At 49.6% G+C, this 20,443-nt stretch overlaps 5 protein-coding genes across 5 annotated transcripts; 3 read left to right on the top strand and 2 right to left on the bottom strand.

Moving 5' to 3' along the window:
• Nucleotides 1-2,337: 2,337 nt before the first annotated feature.
• FIBRA_07650 (uncharacterized protein) lies at nucleotides 2,338-4,149 on the bottom strand (the record flags this gene model as incomplete). Its single annotated transcript, XM_012329326.1, has 4 exons — nucleotides 2,338-3,201; nucleotides 3,253-3,589; nucleotides 3,649-3,875; nucleotides 3,931-4,149. The coding sequence occupies 4 exons, from the start codon at nucleotides 4,147-4,149 to the stop codon at nucleotides 2,338-2,340; spliced, it is 1,647 nt and encodes a 548-aa protein (XP_012184716.1).
• Nucleotides 4,150-4,545: 396 nt separating this feature from the next.
• Nucleotides 4,546-6,504, top strand: FIBRA_07649 (uncharacterized protein; the record flags this gene model as incomplete). The annotated part of the gene is made up of 10 exons (XM_012329325.1): nucleotides 4,546-4,591; nucleotides 4,655-4,680; nucleotides 4,732-4,748; nucleotides 4,805-4,978; nucleotides 5,036-5,250; nucleotides 5,750-5,962; nucleotides 6,016-6,129; nucleotides 6,195-6,214; nucleotides 6,265-6,375; nucleotides 6,430-6,504. The coding sequence occupies 10 exons, from the start codon at nucleotides 4,546-4,548 to the stop codon at nucleotides 6,502-6,504; spliced, it is 1,011 nt and encodes a 336-aa protein (XP_012184715.1).
• Nucleotides 6,505-13,657: 7,153 nt separating this feature from the next.
• FIBRA_07648 (uncharacterized protein) lies at nucleotides 13,658-14,658 on the bottom strand (the record flags this gene model as incomplete). Its single annotated transcript, XM_012329324.1, has 3 exons — nucleotides 13,658-14,355; nucleotides 14,407-14,539; nucleotides 14,593-14,658. The coding sequence occupies 3 exons, from the start codon at nucleotides 14,656-14,658 to the stop codon at nucleotides 13,658-13,660; spliced, it is 897 nt and encodes a 298-aa protein (XP_012184714.1).
• A 339-nt stretch (nucleotides 14,659-14,997) lies between these two features.
• On the top strand, nucleotides 14,998-16,441 carry FIBRA_07647 (uncharacterized protein; the record flags this gene model as incomplete). Its single annotated transcript, XM_012329323.1, has 5 exons — nucleotides 14,998-15,058; nucleotides 15,106-15,260; nucleotides 15,314-16,062; nucleotides 16,115-16,223; nucleotides 16,274-16,441. The coding sequence occupies 5 exons, from the start codon at nucleotides 14,998-15,000 to the stop codon at nucleotides 16,439-16,441; spliced, it is 1,242 nt and encodes a 413-aa protein (XP_012184713.1).
• Nucleotides 16,442-17,846: 1,405 nt separating this feature from the next.
• On the top strand, nucleotides 17,847-18,441 carry FIBRA_07646 (uncharacterized protein; the record flags this gene model as incomplete). Its single annotated transcript, XM_012329322.1, has 5 exons — nucleotides 17,847-17,918; nucleotides 17,979-18,009; nucleotides 18,063-18,176; nucleotides 18,234-18,339; nucleotides 18,399-18,441. The coding sequence occupies 5 exons, from the start codon at nucleotides 17,847-17,849 to the stop codon at nucleotides 18,439-18,441; spliced, it is 366 nt and encodes a 121-aa protein (XP_012184712.1).
• Nucleotides 18,442-20,443: the final 2,002 nt, after the last annotated feature.

The following is a 20,443-nucleotide window of genomic DNA, read 5'->3' as shown; positions in this document are numbered from 1 at the left end:
GCCCGCCACATCCAGTAGTCACACCGGTGCGATTGTAGGTGGTGTAGTCGGCGGTGTCGGCGGTCTTATCCTCCTCCTCGTCGCGCTCTTCTTCCTTTGCCGCAGACGCAAACGTAGCGACTTTGATGGTAATTTCGATCCCGACCGTGTCGCGCGTGACGGTGCTACTTTGCCCGAGGTAGACCTTGCAGGTGCAGACGACGTTACCCCATATACACTCGACCCCTCGAGGAACGGTGCACCCTCTTCTGTGCCCGACAGCGACCAAATGCGTCAATACAGCAATGCGCCCGCCTTCCTTGCGGGCGGACTCGCCGGTGCAGGTGCCGGTGCAGCCGCCGCCAAAGGTCGCCCACAGCCGTCTACGGTTCCCTCTCAGTACTCGCAGTCGCAGTATCCCGCGTCGTCTGGCGAAGCTTATTCCGGCTACGCTGGCTATTCCCAAGGCCCTGGCTCGTGGTCTGGGCACAGCGGCCCTTCAAGCCCGGGTGCGAACATGACCGGCCTCCCCGGCGAATTCCGCCAGCCGTCTCCTGGCCCGTCGATCGCGATGACTAATTCAACCGTCCCATCTGGCTCAGGCGGCGGTGGCGTTCTACCATCTTCGAAGGAGCGTGAAGCGATGAACCGTCAAGGCCTGCAGGTGACCAACCAGGGCGATATCGTCCAGCACCAGGATGGTGGCAGGCTTGATCCGACGCAAGAGGAGCATATCTCCAACGAGGTTCCGCCGCGATACGATCAGATCCCCCAAGATCGTTGAACGGCTCGTGAGATGTCTGAATAGTGAGCTGATGGTGAGTTGATAAGTCCCTTGTACCCTTCTGCGTTGATCATGCTTACATCAGGGACTAGATGCGCGCCGAGGACGTTTTGAGATTGCGAAGGGTCGTTGATGCTGTTTGCGTTATTTCCTTTCAATGCTATACTCACACTGTGATGCTGATAAAATTAACGACATGCCCTATCTCATTCTCGCTCGCCTCCTCACACCCAGAGATTAACGACGTATGTACACTACTGCCTTAGATCGTCGTAAACTCGTAATCGCACACCCCATTCGCTCTTTGCACGCAGTAGGTAGTGTCTGTATGGACTTTGGCTCATGACGATTTATTCTCAAGTTAGTCATAATGTCAGTTAGTTGACTATTTTGCTGGGTGCATAACGTGCATCCCGTTTGCTATCTCTGCGATCGGCTCATCAGTCGGAGTGAGTGGCCTCTGATTCTGTCTGTTGACACTCATCAGTCTGCTGTGTTTCTCCACGGGGAAGAATGTCCAAATCATATTTATTCGACATTGTGTAGAGCGAGACTCTTTACGAGGACGAAATACATGAAAATCGGTACGCAGCGTACAAACGTATCTGTTCACACACTAACAATCATGGACCATTATCCTTCCATTCTAGAGGTCATTATTAAGGAGTGTCTGCGGGAGATCTCAAACGAAGCCGAGCTGTGCGCCAAGTCGCTCAAGGAGCTGCAAGGAATCTGCGTACCGTGCTGTTGTGGATTCTGTCTCATCTTGCAGGACTGCGGTGAAAGCCTGGTCCACCGTTCGTTCAATTTACTCCACCAAGACCACGGCGCGGTGATCAACAGATGTTGGCATTCAACAGTGATTACGGACTTTACATGGATTTAGAACTATAGTACAGCACCCCTCATTGAAGTCCTCGAAATTCTTTGTGGTAGGCATGTACTACAGTGATTTTTATCTAGAAAACGTCGCGGTTGATCAAGATGGGGCTCCGACAGCCTTTTATCATTATATGCATTGATGATTTTGGGTCCACCGTACGGAAAAGATGCGCACACCCGATTCGGCGGCCCATGCAAATGCCATGTATTGACATTGGCTGGAAGTTGCACAGAGGTCTTGTATACGATAGTGAGGACACAGATTTATTGCTTGTCATGTACAATTTTCTCCACTTCCTGACCACAGAAGCGCATTTTAATTTCTGAATGCTGGGTTAATTTCACGAGACAATGTAATCGAGTGCTCTACTGTTTATCGACGGGAGCGAACCATGCGTGGAAATTAGCAGAGTGCAATCAGTACAGTGAAGCATTAACGGCAGAAGGGATGGCTATCGATGATCGCCACTCCCTCCCCCAAAGTCCGTCACAGCATATTATACAGACATAAGTATAAAAAATCCGACTGTCACTACCTGTCAGAAAAATGTCCCGAGTTGAGAGCGGATCAAGTGCATGCAGTGTACGTAGGTGAGCGCAAGTGCAAGAAGTGACTAGATGCAAATGGAAAGTCCGATGTGTGTGGATAATAGAAATGCAAACCTAAAGAACCCCCCGACCAAGGTCGGAGATCACAGTGCCTCGCCCATTGAGAATTCACCTAGATCGTCGTCCTGCGATGGACGGCGTTGCGGGGGTAAACTCCTGCTCGCATTGGGCGGACTCGCAGCTGTAAGGATTGACGCCGTCTCCGAGCCCATATTCGTCACGAACAGTGGACTTTGCCACGTCGGTGCTTGTGGAGACTCTGGCATCTGGGGAACCGTTTGATCAAGCGGAAGCGGTGCATCCAGAGGTGCCGCACTAGCAGATGCCTCGGTCGCGCCACCACCCACTAGTCTCACAGCCGGGGCTGCAGCAAGACCCATATGGATAGGCCCACCAGATACCTGTCGTTCCGCCGCGGTAGGCCCCATAACGTCGTCCACGATCCTGGTAAGGTCGTCTGTAGTTGACGCGAGCGGATCGATGAAGCCTGCGCGTGGGGGAGGCCATACGCCCTCTTGGAAGAGGGAGCCCGACTCGGATGCCCGTAGGCCAAGAAGGTACGGGGATGGCATCCGTGCATTGTGTGCCTGCATAGTAGCGTCGGCCGGTGTCATGGGCAGATCATTGAGCGAGCCGGCGTTGTAGGACGTCGCGCGGGAATGGGTCACCATCGAGTTGGGGTAGTCGCGATAGCTTTGCGTCGGAGGCCCCAGATCGTAGTCGTCGTTGTCTTCGCCTGCGAGGAGCAGGCTGCGCGGCTTCGCCTGTGGGCCTTTGAAGAAATTCAGCTTCTTGTGCTGGTGTCGCCGGTAGAACATGATCATGGCGAACGCGAGCACGAGGAGCGCACCGACGCCGACGACACTACCAGCGATAATGCCCTTATTAGTCGCATCCGATGTTGTGGATGCAGGTGCGCTGAGAGTGGTGACAATCGCAACAGGTGTCTGAAATGAGTGGCATAAGGATCCATATTGTTATGGATCATACTAACGTACCGTTGTGCGTATACCATTAATGGTCGTCACCTCAGAAGATGTGATGGTAGTGAACAGACTCCCGGAATTAGCAGTGGGACTTGGCGTCCATGTCGACGATGAACTAGTGGAGGTGTTTGCTGGCGACCAGCTAGAGGTGGTAGTTGAGCTTGACGTGGGAGAAATGGAGGTGGAGGTGGGAGAATGTATTGGTGAAGACGTAGGCGAGGTTGTTGAAGATGAAGAGGCCGTATTAGAGGAAGACGATGAAGATGAAAGACTGGAAATAGATGTCTCATGAGTAGAAGATGACGTCGAAGTCGACGTAGTGGATGTGGATGTTGTTAAAGAGGCCTGGCTACAGGATCACTCAAAGTCGTGAATAACCACTCCCCATACCAGGACAAATTCACATACGACGAGGTAGAAGTAGACGTGCTAGTAGTTGAGGTGCTTGAATCAGTTGAAGGGCTGCTTGTCTCACTGGTACCACTAGATTCCGTACTTGACGTCGAGCCACTGCCAGCGGTGCCATCTGACGTTGGGGCAGATGCAGCTTGTGTAGGAGTCGAATTCGATTGTGAGGTGCTCCCCGCAGCGTCAGAGCTTCCTGGTGAAGGTGTCTGTCTCACAACGAGCATATTCTATGCGCGGATTTTCAGCGTGAGCCAAGCGTGGAGGGAGACGGGCAAGGCTCACCCGAAGCTGCTGCGGGTTTGAGGTCGGTCCCGAGCGCAACGTGATCCCTCTCCGCTTTCTCACAGGTATTGGCACACTCGAAGAAACCGCGAAATCCATAGGATGAGAAGGTAGTGGTGGAATTAGTGAAGTAAAGAGGAGAAAGGACAAAAAGGAGACATAACCCGCTTGAGCGTCGTTGTTCTCCCGTAGCACATTGCACAGTCCGTACGGCTTCATCACGTGCGCAGCCAGTCGTCAACCAGTCGACAAGCCGCTCAGACGACCTTCATTTCGCAGTAACTGCGCCGCCACGCGCATATTGACTTCTTCGAGTTGCTGGCACATGCCTAGAATAGTGCCTGCAAACTGACCTCCATGCAGCTCTCCGCTAGGCCGTCTGTTGAAGATGAGACAACTGAACAACTCGAATATTGAACATTAGACGTCTCTCGTTCAAGTTGCGCTGGTTGTCCGATTTGGACTGTATTATATACATGTGTTCGGAGCTACGGTTATCCAAGCCTTCTGAAGCAGTTCATCGTGAGCATTGTGCACGTGAAGATTGTTTATGCGCTCCTGGTGGGGATTTCGCGAATCACGACCTACTTTGCGGAGGCACTATCGGTCTCCAAAATGCCTTTGAACGTTCTGCTAGTCGGAGCGGGAGAAATCAATTTTGGTGAGCCAGTCATCCGAATCTGATAAACGTACACTGACTAATGTTTTCAATTGAACGAAACAGGTTCAGTGGAAGGCCCATGGAATCATGTAAGTGCCGTCCTCTGAACGTGTGAGTTCGATCTTACTAATCTTGGTTAGACACTGCGACTTGAGCGGTGTGTACGAGTCTTCGCTACGCTCGTATCGCCACAACTGAAGGACCATTCACCAGGAAACTTGGGACTTCTTTGACAGTAGTCGCTCTGGTCGACCCCGACGTGGAACGCGCGACCGCTGCATTGAGTACTAAGCTTAAAGGGAGTTCTGCTAGCTCGTATCTACAATGCGAAATATTCTCGACCGTCCAAACTGCGGCGAATGCTTTGTCGGAGGCAAATATGCCAAAGTCAGTGGATCAACGGTCATCATGATCTCTAGTACATTTAACTCAACCTGACTCGAGGCTAATCATACTCGGAGCGCCTCCATCTGTTCGGGGTTCTGACATACCCGGTCGTGACCTCGAGATTCAGATAATCGGTGCATTTCCCGGCTCCGCACTCTTCGTAGAGAAGCCGCTAAGTAACGGGCTCGAAGATGCATGCCAGCGTGTAGCAAGGAGAGTTCAGCAGGCGAGGACTCTTGTTAGTGTCGGCTACATGCTTCGTTATTCCCAAGGTCAGTACTAGCTTTTGTTCCCAGTTGTCTCGCACGCTTTGTCTACTTTGACGCGCAAGCTGTGCAAATGATGAAGTGAGGACGCCTGCCTGATAGCCCCGGCCGCGCGTGACCTGTTTTTCAGGAAGATTATCCGGGACAACAATCTGGTTGTGATGGGCACGAACGCAAGATACGTGATGGCATAGTGAGTGTCATTCTCCCAAGGATCCTTGATACTGGCAATGCCCACAATTTAAGTGAATATGCCAGGAAGCTCGTGCGTATCTATCACGTTTGCAATATTATACAGGTCTAACATAGTGCATTCTTTATGTTGTAGAGCTGGTGGGATAAGACGTCGTCGGGTGGCCGTGCGTATCCTAGTCAGCGCACCCACTGTGCTGTATAGAATCACTCATTAGGGTTTCCATGCAGCGATCGTCGAGCAAGCAACTCATTTCTGTCAGATCACACTTCTATACATCTAGGATTGGGCTCAACATTTATTGATCCTTAGGCGACTTGTCTCGTTACTTTGGGGGCGACATACGCCTTCCCTCCATCGCCGCTCGTACCGTTGAACATAACGAGCCAGCCGGATTCCTATCTGCGAAACGATTTGACGAGGATAACATTCCACCGGATAACCGCCTCCCGCGTCTCACGAGTGCAACGTGGAAATACATCAATGGCGCCGTTGGTTCACTAACGCACGCAATTGTTCTTCATGGTAATACCAGCTTTTCTATCAAGCCTCGAGATTAGCTTGACCTTCGTGATTAGGAACCTTATATGATACCGAATTTGAGGTATATGCAGATGGATATCGTCTTAAATTGATTGATCCCTACAACGCACCTATCTTGTCTGTGCGCAGACCGGGGATCACTTATGAGGGTATGTTTCTATTGATCATCAAACAATCTTCAGTTTCGCTCATACAGGACATGCAACTTCACCAGAAATATTCAAGTTTACCGATGTACATCCTCATACCAACTCATGGATCGACTGCTCTCTGATATCATGCAGGATGATCCGTTCTTCACTGAGATGTCCAGTATGATTGACGCAATCGATCACCCCGAAGCTCAGGGAGCCATTCTCAGCTCGTATGAGGATGCAGTCAAGACCCACGAATTTGTGAGTACCTTCATAATATCTTTCCACAATCGTGGTCTTCAGCTGCTTGTACAGACGTGGCACATTCGGAGATCTAGCGAAGCTGCTGCTCGTGCAGAACGTGAGCAAGGTGGATCAACTGCTCACTAACGTTAGATGGCTATCACTGCTTTAGTGTATGTCATGCATCGCATTGCTGAGCGTGGACAAACATAATGAACTTGCACTTGACTCGCCCGTCACGAATATGATCAGCGCTGATTGATGCCATGCTACTGCCGGATGTTGTGACCCCTCCGAAAATTCCTTTCCTGCCTCTGGCTGTCTGTTCTTCGCGTATGCGTTGGCACGTATCTTGGCTTTGAACGTACACCTAGTTGACAACTTATGCACTTAGGACGACTTAACTTGCTTGCTGGCCCACTCTTTCACTGGCTCGCCCGTTCCCTGTGCCTGGTTCTCATTCGCACGTCGCCACTTTCCTGCTCGCCCAGACACCTAACGGCTGTACCTCGGTCTGGACTACACTGGCCTGACTGTATGTTGGCTGGTTGAGGCATGGCAGGATCTTGTCGTGGAGCGGACACAACGAAAAAACTCGGACATCCCTAATTGAGGTATGTCACCATCAAGATAATATGCAATACAGTACCATAAGTCAAATACCAGCACCTCAAGACGATCAGTCTGCACAGAAGACTCATCCATTGTGACGCTGAATACGACATTCAAGAGCATTAACTTGAATGAGCGTATAGCCTTCACTGATGGTGTCAAAATTGCAGAAATGGACGAGCTTCATAATAGACGCGAAGAAGTGGAGGAACATAAGAGGTTGAAATGGGAGGGCAGATGCGCCATGATGACGAGAATATGGAGAGTGTGGTGGCATTAAACACGGCGTCCGCGAGGAGCATTGGGGCATGATATGCAACCTGGTCAGAGTTGAAGGAGGGCGGGAATAGCTGAGAGTGCGCAAAAGCAACTAGGCACCCTCGGAAGTAGTACTTCCGAGGGTGCCTAAAATCAACGGCGCGAACCTGTGCATCGCCAGTGGCCGTGAAAGCTGCAGCCTGCGATTTGTCATCACATTCAAGCACATCTGTTTGCGCACTAATGTGGGCTCGATTCACCTGCTTACGCATTTACTGTCGTGGAGGTGGAAATGGGAGTCCATCTGTCGAGCCGCGACAGCGCGGCGAGGTCCTCCCGAGCTGGAATTGAGTTTTATCGGATCGTGTTCGTTGTGCGATTTGCTTCATCTCGATCGCCTTTCCCCTTCCAGTTGGTGACTGCGACCGCCTTTGATATTTTCCGGTCTCTAGGTTCAGGACGATCGTGTGGCGCTTTCACAAACACGAAGAAGCTCGCGGAGCGTGAGCAACTGACTCATAAATTTCAGTCAACTGTCTTTGCAAAGTTGGCACACGGTGCATCGCTGGACGTGAAGACTTGTAGTTATGTTGGACCTAACATTCTGATTCAGCCACACATTGTCACAGGCATGCCAACGTGCAGGGAGTTATTACTTTGAATGATGGGTGTACGTATATCATTTTTCTCTTCATTCAAGCTGCTCAGCTATGCGGGCTTTTCCAGCCTTTAAATGTACACCGACTGTGAGGACACGACTGGGGAGAGCTTCGTATTCGTTCTCAATCGATTTCGATTAATTTTTTTTCTTCAAGGCGAGCGTCTTATCACAAACAAAGTATGAAGGTCGTTAGCATACTGGCAATTCGCGTACGCCCAGTGACAATAGCATCGCGATCGTCGACTCCTATACATGTCAGTGGCATCTCCTCCACAATTGCCCTAACGAACGATGTGCATTAAGGATAAGCTATGTTGCTCCAATCCGATACCCGGACGCCGGGTGTATAGGTACTCAGATGGTTCCATGATGAACTTCTTATCACAAATATGAAGGTACAACAAATTTTATTCATCATCCGCGTCTCAGCGATATTTACGTCGTCGACTACTGCATATGCTAGGTGATCTCGCTAACGCCATATTAGAACCAATGCCCCAGTGACATACAAGCGGTAAACTTACATTTGCTCTCTTATGTGCAGTACGCGCCATCAGTGGTCACGACGCAGCATGTATTGCAGGCACAGCCCGCCACATACACGAACTCATTTACAGGCCCACATTCATATATGAAGGCGTTTCCGCCGTTGAGACTGGGGACGTTATTCGCACACCCTTCACCACCTGCACACGGCCGTCAGCTCTGCGTTTAAGACGTGGTAGATATTGGCACATGAATGATATAGAGACCTTACCTTGCGGGGTGCATGGTTGGCCGATGGGGTTGTATACGTCAAGAACAGCAGCCATGGCCACAGCGGGCATGAGGACAGCGGTGAGTAAGACGAGCTTCATGGTTGTTGAGATAAATGCCGATGTGAATGCAGGTCCTGTTGCCAACTGAGTGCGTTTGTGTCGCTTTAAATATGCAGGCCACGCGCCAATGTTGTGCAGAAGTGACGCCAAATAGAGTCCGAATCCGAATACGCAGTGTTAGAGGTTTGACAGCCTGAAATGTGCGGCGAACTCCAAGCGCACAGTGATGGTGTCAAGAATATTTTCCAAATGGAACAATGACTGCATCTACACAGGTTCATTGTGACATATATACCCTGCAGGGATCAATGCCTGATGTCAGTAGATCAGCTTGGACTACATATGTCCCCCATCGTCAAAAGAGGCGCAAACTTTTCCACTCTCGGTGTTTCCACCATTGATGTGCATCGCGTGCCCCGAGCATCTCATTGCTTACAAGCGTCCATTAACATTCAGCTAAATTGTCTGCTTCTGCCCCTACGTGCAGTACGTGCCGCCGGTGGTAGTGACACAGCCGACAGACGCAGCCCTCAACGTAAGCGAACTAGTCTAAGGGTTCGCATTCAAATGTGGAAGAATTTCCGCCGTTAACACTGTCATCCGGGGTGCACCTGTACACAACCATCAACACGATAGTACAGCCGTTACTATCCATGTACTCCTTTACAGGTCAAAGCACTCACCAGTACCAATAAAGCTGGCCAACAGTATCATATATGCGAGTAATACTAGTTATTGTGGAGACAATCGTGGGGTCTGAATCTATGAAAAGCATCGCATGACTTGCTGCAGTGCCCGGTGAAGCCTATGATTGGATTTTGGCAGCGTGTAACGCACGGCACGCCGTTTCAAAGCGCGCATGTATGGTATCAAAGGCATCATTTGAGCTATATATGTATCAATCACGCACACATCAGTCGTACAATGCGCGCCCATGATGCGATGATCGGGTTGGGCTATTGGGGTGGGTGCGGTAGTGGCGCTTTCTACTTAGATGAGGGCTCAACCGGGCTCGAGCGCTCCTCTTCAGGACCGAAACATGTGCATACGACTAGAGGATCACTAGAAGTATGAGGAGTTGTCCTTTCAGGAACGTCCCCGAATCGAAGGTACAGTACTTTCTCGACACTTCATTTTCAACTCAGAAAGACCCGAGCGAGCGAGAGCATCTCGATACTTACTAGGTTCGGCCGAGGCTATAATCAGAGCATCATTGATGCCATCTAATGATTGCACTGTATAAGACTTGACATGGCCATATAGACCCGAGTCAATGTTGCAGTCTAGTCACCTTTATTTGACTCCGAGGTTCCCGTTAAGAGGAGCCTGAATAATCCTAGAATTACCGACATGGGGAGCTCCGAGCTAGATCCCCGAACTTCGGCTGAATTTGGGGTCAGTTGCTCTTCATGTTGGATGCCAAAGACCGCCGAAACAAGAGTCCCTGGTTGGACCTCCGGGAGTCCGGTCCCATAGCCGCTGAATTGGAGGCCTCACCAGCAAAATATCACTGATCCAGAATGGCCAAACGCTTTATAAGTCATCGAGCAAATGGAGAAAAGCTGCTTCAAAAAATTAAGTAATCATTATTATTTGAAATATTCTATATGAAATTGCTACAATGCGATGCACATTGTGCATTCAGCGCTTTTGAGATTTTATGCAGTTACATTAACAATATTGATGGGGAGTATCGATAACATATGGATTAAAACTATTAAAAGAAATACGCAGTAATTTATAGCGATTTGATGAGATTCGATTCCATTTTGAGCCAGAAATCGACCAATTTCCGGAGCATATGTGCCACCAGGCCAGAACTTTGGGCAGATTTTGACCTCTGACTGCCAAAAACGAGTGTCCGAAGGATCGAGGCTCATAAGGCATTATCCGGGGTCCTACTACGCCTCTGCTCGAACTGGGAATCTACACGTGCCAGCAATCGCCGACCTCACAAAAAACATTGTGATTCTTCAAGACGTAGCGGCCTTGAGTGGCCTTGAGCGGGAGCTATGGTATTAATACAGAGCAAAGACAATAAGAACCGTACTGAATGGGGATAGAGAAGGATAAAGGAGGGCAGTGAGTGATAAAAAGAGAATAATAGACCACGAATTCTATACATAAACACTGTGTAAGGGCCGAGTCTCTACAGGAAACGACGTTCCCGAACTCACTTAGCTGTACCAGCGTTCTTTGCCATGTCCCATTTGCTCCTTAGGCCGCCTAAAGCAAGTCGGTTAGCTATGCGGCAGGCTACTGCAACCCAGAAATGTACACTTAGGATTATACCGATACAACACCGGGTGAGAGAGCCTCGTATCCACTCTCAATCGTCTTTGATCCAAAGCAATTATGTCGAGTCACGGACAACTTCAAGTAATCACATTGAACAAGGTACGAAGGAAGTTGTTAGCGTACTGACCATTCACGTACGCTCAACCACAATAGCATCACGATCGTCGACTCTTGTGCACGTCGGTGGCATCTCTGACGATCGCGCTGACGATGTATGTGCATTAAGAATCGGTCATGCTGCTTCAATCCGACACCTAGACGCCGGGCGTAAGGGCTCTCAGACCCAAAGCAATGCCTCCACGATGAACGTCTTATCACAAATATGAAGGTACGAAAATGATTATTACATCGACTATTGCATATGCTAGATGATCTTTTACAAGTCATATAAGAACCAATGCCCCAATCACATATAAGCGGTAAACTTACATTTACTCTCTTATGTGCAGTACGCGCCGTCAAGGGTCGCGACGCAGCATGTATTACATGCGCAGCCCGCAAGATACACGAATTCGTTTAGAGGTCCACATTCATATATGAAAGCGTTTCCGCCGTTGAGACTGGGGACGTTATTCGCACACCCTTCACCACCTGCGCACGGTTGTCAGCTCTACATTCAGGACACGGTAGCTATTGGAACGTGGATGGTGCGTGGTTTTTACCTTGCGTCCCGGGGCACGGTTGGCCGATGGGGTTGTATACGTCAAGAACAGCAGCCATGGAAGCAACAGGCATGAGGATAGCGGTGAGTAAGACGAGCTTCATGGTTGTTGAGATAAATGTCGACGTAATTGTAGGTTTTACTGCCAACTGAGCGCGTATAAGTCGCTTTAAATGCTCAGAACGCGCGCCTGTATCGTGCAGAAATGCCGCCAAATAGCGTTCTAATCCGAATCCGCAGTGTTAGAGGTTTGACAGCCTGGAATGTGCGGCGAACTCAAAGTGCACAGTCATGGTATCTTCTAAGCGGAACAATGACTCATCTACGCGCGTTCCTTGTGTGCCGTATATCCTGAAAGGATCAACGTCGGATGAGCGGATCAGCTAGGAGAACATATGTCCTTCATCATCGCGAAGGGCGTCAGCATTTCCGCTTTTTCAAAATTTTGTTACCACCAATTATCACGCATTGGGTGGATCATACAGCTCACCGATTATATGCGTGCACCAGAACCAGGACTACAACAAATAATGTCTGGCTCAGTCGTCTGAGTGCACCTGTGCACGACCATCAACACGATATTGCAGTCTTTAAAGTTCATTGTACTCCTTTACAGGTCAAAGCACTCACCAGGAGTACCGTAAGGCTGGCCAACTGTGTTGTACGCGCGAGTAATACTGGTCATCATGGAGACAATTATGAAATCCGAATCTACAAAAAGCATCGCACAACTTGCCGCAGTGCCTGATGAAGCCTATGTGATGGTAGGAGGATGTGATTGGATTTTGACAGCCTGGAGCGCGCGGTGGGCCAGTTCAAAGCGCGCATTTATGGTATCAAGAGTGTCATTTGAGTTGAGTAATTATAGCGTACTCACATCAGTCGCACAATGTGCACCCATGATGGATAGTTGGGTCGTGCTGCTAGGGTATGTGCGGTAGTGGTGCTTCTTATTCTTACTCAGACGATGCGATGGCTCACCTTCAGCACCGAAACATACGAACCGGTCGTTACTAGAACTAGAAGAGTGAGTGGTTATCGTTTTCAGGACCGGCCACGGACTGAGAGCACAGTACTTTCTCAACAACACATCATGTCGCTCAGAAAGGCGCGAGCGCCAGAAAGCATCTCGATGCTAGACTCGGGGCTATGATCAAGCATCAGTGATGCTGTATAATGACAGCGCTGTGTGCGACTTAACATCAGTGGCAAATTCTCTGTCGTTGCAGAGCGGCCGGATGAATAGGCCAAGCAGCGAGGCTCACTCTGGCGATGCCGGACTACATTAGCTAATGCAGAGCCAAAAATTTTAATATAGATGAACATGGCCATATAGACCCGAGTCAATGTCGTAGCTAGTCATTTATATTTGTCTTCGGTATCCACACTGAGAAATGATGACATTAAAACACTATTACGCCTCCGAAATCGAGTCAAACTCATACCGATCGCGCCACCGTCAGCTCAGAGAAACAGAGAAGCAGATGTGAACCAACGGTGCGACTGGTGACAAATTCCCAGTTGCTAATGTGCATTGTATGTTCATTGAGAGCGAAAATTAGAGCAGAATACCTACTGGCGTGCACGTGTAACGCCACATGGCTCCATACTATTAGAATATCTGCGCGAGGAAGCTTGAGAAGCTACTGCAATTTCACCAGGACGGCATGCTCTATTCCAACAGACATAGGATAGACGATCCGAATCGCGCGCGCTATGAGCGACTACGATGATGCAGCAACACCTGTAAAGTGGTGCAGAAGGCTCGAACCAGGTGACAATTTGTCTGTAAAGTCTTTGCCAATATATCATCCTCTTGATAGTGACCAAGAAGTAAATGCAATGAGGACGGCTTGATCCCGTTCTGATGCATACACTCCGGCGCGTCTGAAACCTCAAACAGAACTAAATCAGCCGCGATACGTCGACGAAGAATATGATAAATTAAGTGGAATGATATAAGATAAGCGTTGCCAGAGCCCTGTGGCATACTCAATCAACCTTCCTTGCCCACTTCCTCCCGGTTGGGGTCCTCGGCGACTGCGGTGGTACAATAACTTCAACCTGGGGGCTCACAGCTCGCCACTGTATCTTCTCTTTTTCATTCGGCGGGATGGTAAGCGGGGCCTTACCCAATTCTTCCTTCTCGTCCATCCCCCAATACATCCACATCTGTGCGCCGAGAACGCAATTCAGGACAAGCGCAAGGGCAAAACCAGCGCTGATAAGCAGATCGCCCACTTCGGTTGCAGTGGTGAACAGCCGAGCGAGACAGCCACCGATCTGCGCAATTACGGCAAAGGCAGAAAGCTGACCAGTGCTTTGGGAGCGGTGGTTTTGGCGGATTTGAGGCAGCTTAGAAAAGAGAGACAGAGGAAGCGTCGCGATCTGCAGAGGAGCGAGCGCTGAAACGGGTAGCGCAATGAACGCACATGCAGCGAGAACCATTGCAAGCACGGCGGAAGCAATTCGAGGTGCAGGTGATTGCGTACTGGTGAGCTGACGCGGGGACTGATAGAACATGATTAAGAGAGTGATGATGGCGTTCTGAATGGTCAAGAACAAGTTCTCGCCATATGTGGAGAACGGAAACTCGTTGCGGTAGGAGTAAGCAAGGGTTATTGCATACGATAGTGTCTCGAGGATGTACGCGGGGAGAGAGAGACCACGCGCAGACTGTGCGGAGAGAACTACAGCCGGTGAATTTAAAAGCTTATGTTAGGCATTTGATCGCAACTCACTGAGGATCAGCTGGGGCACTTTCATGATGGAACCCCCAACAACGATGCCTACTCCAAGGCCTTTGGAAATCGAATATTTGATGCATACGAAGTCATTGAAGTCCAGGTTTTCGATCAAGCTAACGTAGCATTTCTGATGCGTTACATGAGCCGAGAACACGAGGAAGGAGGGGACTGACGAATTACCTGGCCGACGACGGAAATGCCGAGGTCCTTGACAAACCAGGGTAAATTTCGCGTAATAGAAGTCATAGAGTGTGTGTATAGACCAGCAGCACCGATGTGAACGTAGTTTGCAGCAAAAGTGTCGTTTGCCTCGCGTACGTGTCTCCCAAATGAAGCGTGGGCGTGCACGTGCGGGGAACTTTACCACTTTTGGAAATCTGATTTTTTGTCCCTCTTGCGACTTTAAGTCGTAGATATATTCCGTCTTGCACGCTCAAGATGGCCGAGTACGATCTCACAAAAACGGTCATCCCATACTGCGATCGTCATCTTGTCTTTCCGCTGCTTGCACATCTGGTGGAAAATGAGCAATTCCCTGCTAAGGAGGTTCAAGCGGCGCAGTATGAACTCGCGAAGGAGACTAACATGGTCGATTACGCCGTGGGCCTATTCCAACAGTTGCATCCTGACAATGAGGTACCCGAAGGTAAGTACCTATGCCTATCTACCGTCTTTGATCCTCAATTTTTTCAGAATTTGCGGGGAAGCGTGAAAAGGCAGTTTCAACAAATGAGCGGCTGCAACAAGAGGCACAGGCCGTCTTGAATGTTATCGAGAATCCGGAGGTAGCCCAATCGCTACGTCAAGATAAAAATCAGAATCTGCAATACCTGAGAGAACATTACAATGTACACATATTGTTGCTGCTACAATGTTTCTGATACTAATATCTTTGTCCTAGGTCACGCTCGAGCAGATCAACGCTCTCTACAACTTCGGCCAGTTCCAATATACGTACGGAAATTACAGTGGCGCTGCGGACTATCTATATCATTTCCGTGTCCTTTCCACTGATCCTGATCTGACAATATCGTCTCATTGGGGAAAACTTGCATGCGACATTCTCACCGGAAAGTGGGACGTCGCTCTCGAAGAGCTGAACACTCTTCGCGAATCGATCGACTCCCGCGCACCCTCTGTTCCCGCCTTCTCGTCCACATCCTCCTCTTCCTCTGCCGATCCCGCGCTATCGCAGCTACACTCCCGAACCTGGTTACTCCATTGGTCTTTATTCGTTTATTTCAACCACCCTCAAGGGCGCACCCTTCTCCTCGAAACCTTCCTCAATCCTGCGTACCTCAACACTATACAGACCTCTTGTCCTTGGATTTTGCGCTATCTGGCTACCGCCGCCGTGCTCTCGCGCAAATCCGTTTCCGGTGCTCTTTCTTCGCGTGTACGGCACTCGATTCGTGAAGTTGTCAAGGTCATTCAGATGGAGGAGTATCAATATCAAGACCCCATCACGGCGTTCTTGAAGGAGCTCTACGTCGAATTCGACTTCGAGGCTGCACAACGAGAACTCAGCCTCGCGGAGCGAGTAGTAGCCAACGATTTCTTCCTCGGCGAGTTTAGGGACGACTTCATGGATAATGCCCGTTACCTGATCAGCGAGGCTTACTGCCGGATACACCAGAGGATCGATATTAGGTTCGTCATGCCACAGTTCTGATTGGCCGATGATCCTCATCCCCATGTCCAGTGACCTCTCCGAGCGGCTGAATCTGTCAAAAGACGAGGGCGAGAAGTGGATCGTGAACCTAATCCGTGAAACTCGTATGGGTGCAGATGCTAAAATTGACTTAGAGAAGGTCAGTTGAATACCACTATCTTACATATTCATATTCTTATCTTGTTCCAGAACGTTATTGAGATCAGTAGGCCACCATTGCCGGTTTACCAGTCTGTCATCGAGAAGACGCGTGGGCTTGCATTCCGCACGCAAGCTCTTGGCGCAGCCATGACACGTACTCAAGTGCCTGTTCCCCAGGAGGATCCTCAGCCCATGATTGTAGAAGGCGCCCGCTGAGGATTAGGCCAATGGGTGACTTGACGGTTGCTTGCCGTGTTGTATTGGTTGGAAATTTGTTGTTTTCTTATACGCTTCGAATGAATTCATGTGGCTGCACCGTCTATGAGCACCGCTGGTGCATATGGATGCCGATTTGAAGTTCACTTGGAAGTCATACAGCTGAAATTTGGTTAAACTGGCGTTCCAATCCATTCACATGGACGGAAAGGTAGTGGTGCTTCTGCTTGGAAACCTTGTCGCTACATCGCCGACCGCATGCTGTAATTCCATCTCTGTATCGAATGCCCAACTGCGCCGAAGGTAAGCTTGGCCTCTTTTACCATCATGCAATGACTATTTATTGATACTTCTTTGAGTGACATGCCATATCTCCATTCTTCACACCAACAACATATGCTCCTCCTCAGACAACCCCAGCGCCAAGGCTTATGAAATCACTTGCAAGCTAAGCATTGTGCTCGCCTGTCATTGCTTCGCCTTGCTGTGTGCAATGTGTCAGCTTAAACTAACGAATGGGGTACAGCTGTGCCATGGAGCCATTAGGCGCGACACCGGCGGGTTGTGAGTAATGTTTACCCTTGATTGCATCCCTGAGTATTCATGTTGAAGTGAATTCACTCGCACTTTTAAAGTATCAGGATACAATGCATTAGCGGAATATTTGCAAGCAGATGCATTTCGCTCATCTTCAAAGTCTCACTGTCTATTTTACCTACCATCAGATTACACTGCCCTGGGCGTAATGTGCACATTTTGTTGTGAGCATGGTTTGAAGTTGCATGAGCTACTGCACGATCCCGTGTACTAAGCGTCTGCAGCATGCGCTGCAACTAGTTTTCCATCACAGATGGCGATGAAGTCCATGTTACCGCATGATGTTAACGACGGGGCTCGAAATCAGTTTGTAGCTAGGCAATCTTCCGCGACGAGCGGACCTCGCCAATAGGTAAGACGCTACAAGGCGGATGCTTTCCTCGTACGCGGTATTTACTCGCGCATTGCATTACAGAGACAAAGCTTGACTGAGATGAAACCATCTCAGTAAACAGAGTAGCTGATTCAATCTTGTACCAGAATGGCAGACCAACAATCTAAATTATCGGATCAATCAGTATAATACGTGGGATGTCATTTCTAGTCGGAAAGTGGCTCGTTTTGTCCTAGCAAAGCGGTCACTTGATGCTTCTGCGCTTTGCGTGCTAACGATGCGCCACTTTCCTCTAGGCTTGTCGGAGGACCCTCATGTCGCCGCTGACATTTAGCATCACAGTGGAGTGGTTGCTATATTGGTGCACAGAATCTGGTCGAAGCTGAATGGTATAAAAGCCGTGGATTGTACCTCTAGCTATCCATCCCCATCTCATACATCACACTCAGATCGCTCAGATAATTCGCAGTCAACATGAAGTCCTTTTTGTCTGTCTTCATTTTCGCTTCGTTCGCGGTGACCATGGTTTCTGCGGCTGATTATGCAGTTCGTTTCCTATTCCTCTGCGTTCCTTGCGGCCATTTAGGTTAATCCCCCATTCTGTAGGCCTATTTCTACCCCAACTACGATTGCAGCGGTGAGCAATATTCTCCTTAGAGTTTGCCTGTGCTGAATGCAGTCTTTGATTAGGTGAGGCTACTTTGGACTGCGTTGGCGATATCGGACAGTGCTGCAATGCTCCTTCTGGCCCCAACTCCAACTCTGTCTATATTGAATATGTTGGCAGCGGTTCTTTCGGTTCATGTAAGTTTTACATATCAGTATGTGGTTGACGTAGGTCTAATACCTCTTCCTTTGAAGTGAATTGGGCTATTTCCGCGGTTCCCGGTTGCTCGCAAATTGTGCAATTTGATACTCAGTATACTGGATCCGGACCGTTTGGGACGGGATGTTACAATGCGCATGAGTATGTCCTCCGTGGTGTCCTGTTTCTGTCAACATAATACTGATCAATCACACTTGCAGTGCATCCGTCGGCTCTGTTGCATACTATGCCCCAGAGCCGTAGATAAGATTGAAACTACATAGCTATATCTTCTCAAATACATGTAATCGATGTAGCTCCGCAAAGTAACACTGACAAGATCTACTTAGTGGTTGTGTGACGGCTGAAAGAAATTCATGGGAAGCATGAATTTTTGGATATTGGCCAAGTTCTGTTGGTCCTTGCGAGTTTACAACTTTGAACATGATCAAGATTTCCAACTCCCAGCCGGGACCACGCTCCGTCACGACAACTCGGCCCCCTTCCTATAAATGTTTTACTTTCCTTGACATTGCATATCTTGACGTGACCGGACCTCCTATCCACTGCCATACATTTCGCCATAGTTCTCAGATATTCGTGTAAATCTAAGTCTTTGTTCTGTCACCCCCGCCGCTACTAAAATTGCTTCGATATAGGTGTATTAATATCATGAGTCCATCATGGCGTTTTCGAAAGTGGTAGAATTCGTCTTCGAAGTTCGAGGCCGCATGATAAGGGCTGAGCTTCGCGAAGCGCGCAGTTGTCTTTCTCTCCGGAGAGTTCATCTAGTAGTGAGTTCGAAATCCGAAGTTTATCCGATGACCTTCATCTCCATCACCCAGCGACCTCTGGAGAAAAAAAGAGCGATTGAAGTTGTCGAAAGACGAGGGCGAGAAATGGGTTATTAATCTTGTCCGTGGGACTTTTTTCCCCCTTTAATGTCCACGAGGGCCGAGCCCTATGTAGACAGTAAATACAATGTATAACACGTACGAGAGCAGTAGTCGCAATCGAAACGAAGCATTGAGGACACGGCCCGGGGTGACGCGGGGCGTGACGGGCGTCGCTGAGGTACGGTAAGTGGCCGAAAAGAATCTGAAGACATAGGTAAAAGAAAGAGAAGGAAAACTGCCGGGACCGGTACGGCGGACTTGTAAGAGCAGGCCCCGGCCATCGAAGGCAAGGGATGCGGTTCCAACCCCCCCGCTAGAGGGAATGTCGTCTCTCAAGACTGAGTCACAGCTGGGGGGATCCGGCCAGTGGTCCTCCACCAACGGTCAAAACTCCCCGTATCCCTGAGTCACACTCCGACACGCGCTCGGCCCGTTTAGGACGGGCAACGTACAGGAAAGGAGACGAAACGAAAAGGGGAAGCAGGGGGGCAGGGGCTGGGAAGCGAAGCATGGTGGCGGCCGGTACAGTCAGAGCAAGCGGTCAGCGAGCGCAATAGGGGGGGAAAACGCACGGGTAAGGTCCAGGGCCAATCACGGTTCCCTAACGACGTCTCCGAACGTGGTGTGGGACCGGCGTGTGTCATGGATCACCGAGCGCAGAGAGGTCTCTCCACGGGCATAATTCAGTATCCATTTTGTCACCTTAGAATGAAAATTGGATACATAGTGTCGTGGGATTTGCTGTGCTTTTGCCTGATCCTACCCATAGCCGCGAACGCAATTGCGCATCGGTCTCCTTCATATCCACGATTCATCATTATTACATAGTACACAGTTGTTTTGGGGGAATGACAGCGTTTTTCCTATGCTGCCTTTATAACAACCTCCTCATTCTCCCTCATGTACACTTTCGTACAGCATCGGATTCGACGGTGTGTGCCCGGTTCGTTCAGCCGAAGACAACGCCCGTAGCTGTCACACTGACTTCACAAAAATCGAATTGTGAAGTCAGTACGCCAACGCCTCACGCAAAGAAATATATGCAGCATTAATCTACCAAACATAATGGTTCATTTAAAATACATTCCCAACCAACACGAGCAGTGCCCGCCGTTCAGCAGTCTCCATATCGCGCGAGGTCTAGCGCCAGAGACTGCGCACTTCCATAAGGGGGCCAGCTGCCCGAGAGTGAGGCAACAGGGTGCGGAGGGAGCTCGCCGCCCGTCCTAGCTTGCGCTGGAGCACAGCGCGCGGCCTGCGGTAAGTCGGGCATTCTAAGAGGTAGTGGCAGACGGTTTCAGGTGCTAGTCGACAGGTTGGACATCGGGCGTTGTCTGCACGGTGGATGCGGTGCAGGTGGTGTTGCAGGG

This window comes from Fibroporia radiculosa, assembly GCF_000313525.1.
Source record: "Fibroporia radiculosa TFFH 294 genomic supercontigs, scaffold15163, whole genome shotgun sequence".
NCBI lineage: Eukaryota > Fungi > Basidiomycota > Agaricomycetes > Polyporales > Fibroporiaceae > Fibroporia > Fibroporia radiculosa.
The sequence above is the reverse complement of the archived record's forward strand: the minus strand, read 5'-3'. Positions and strand labels throughout refer to the sequence as shown.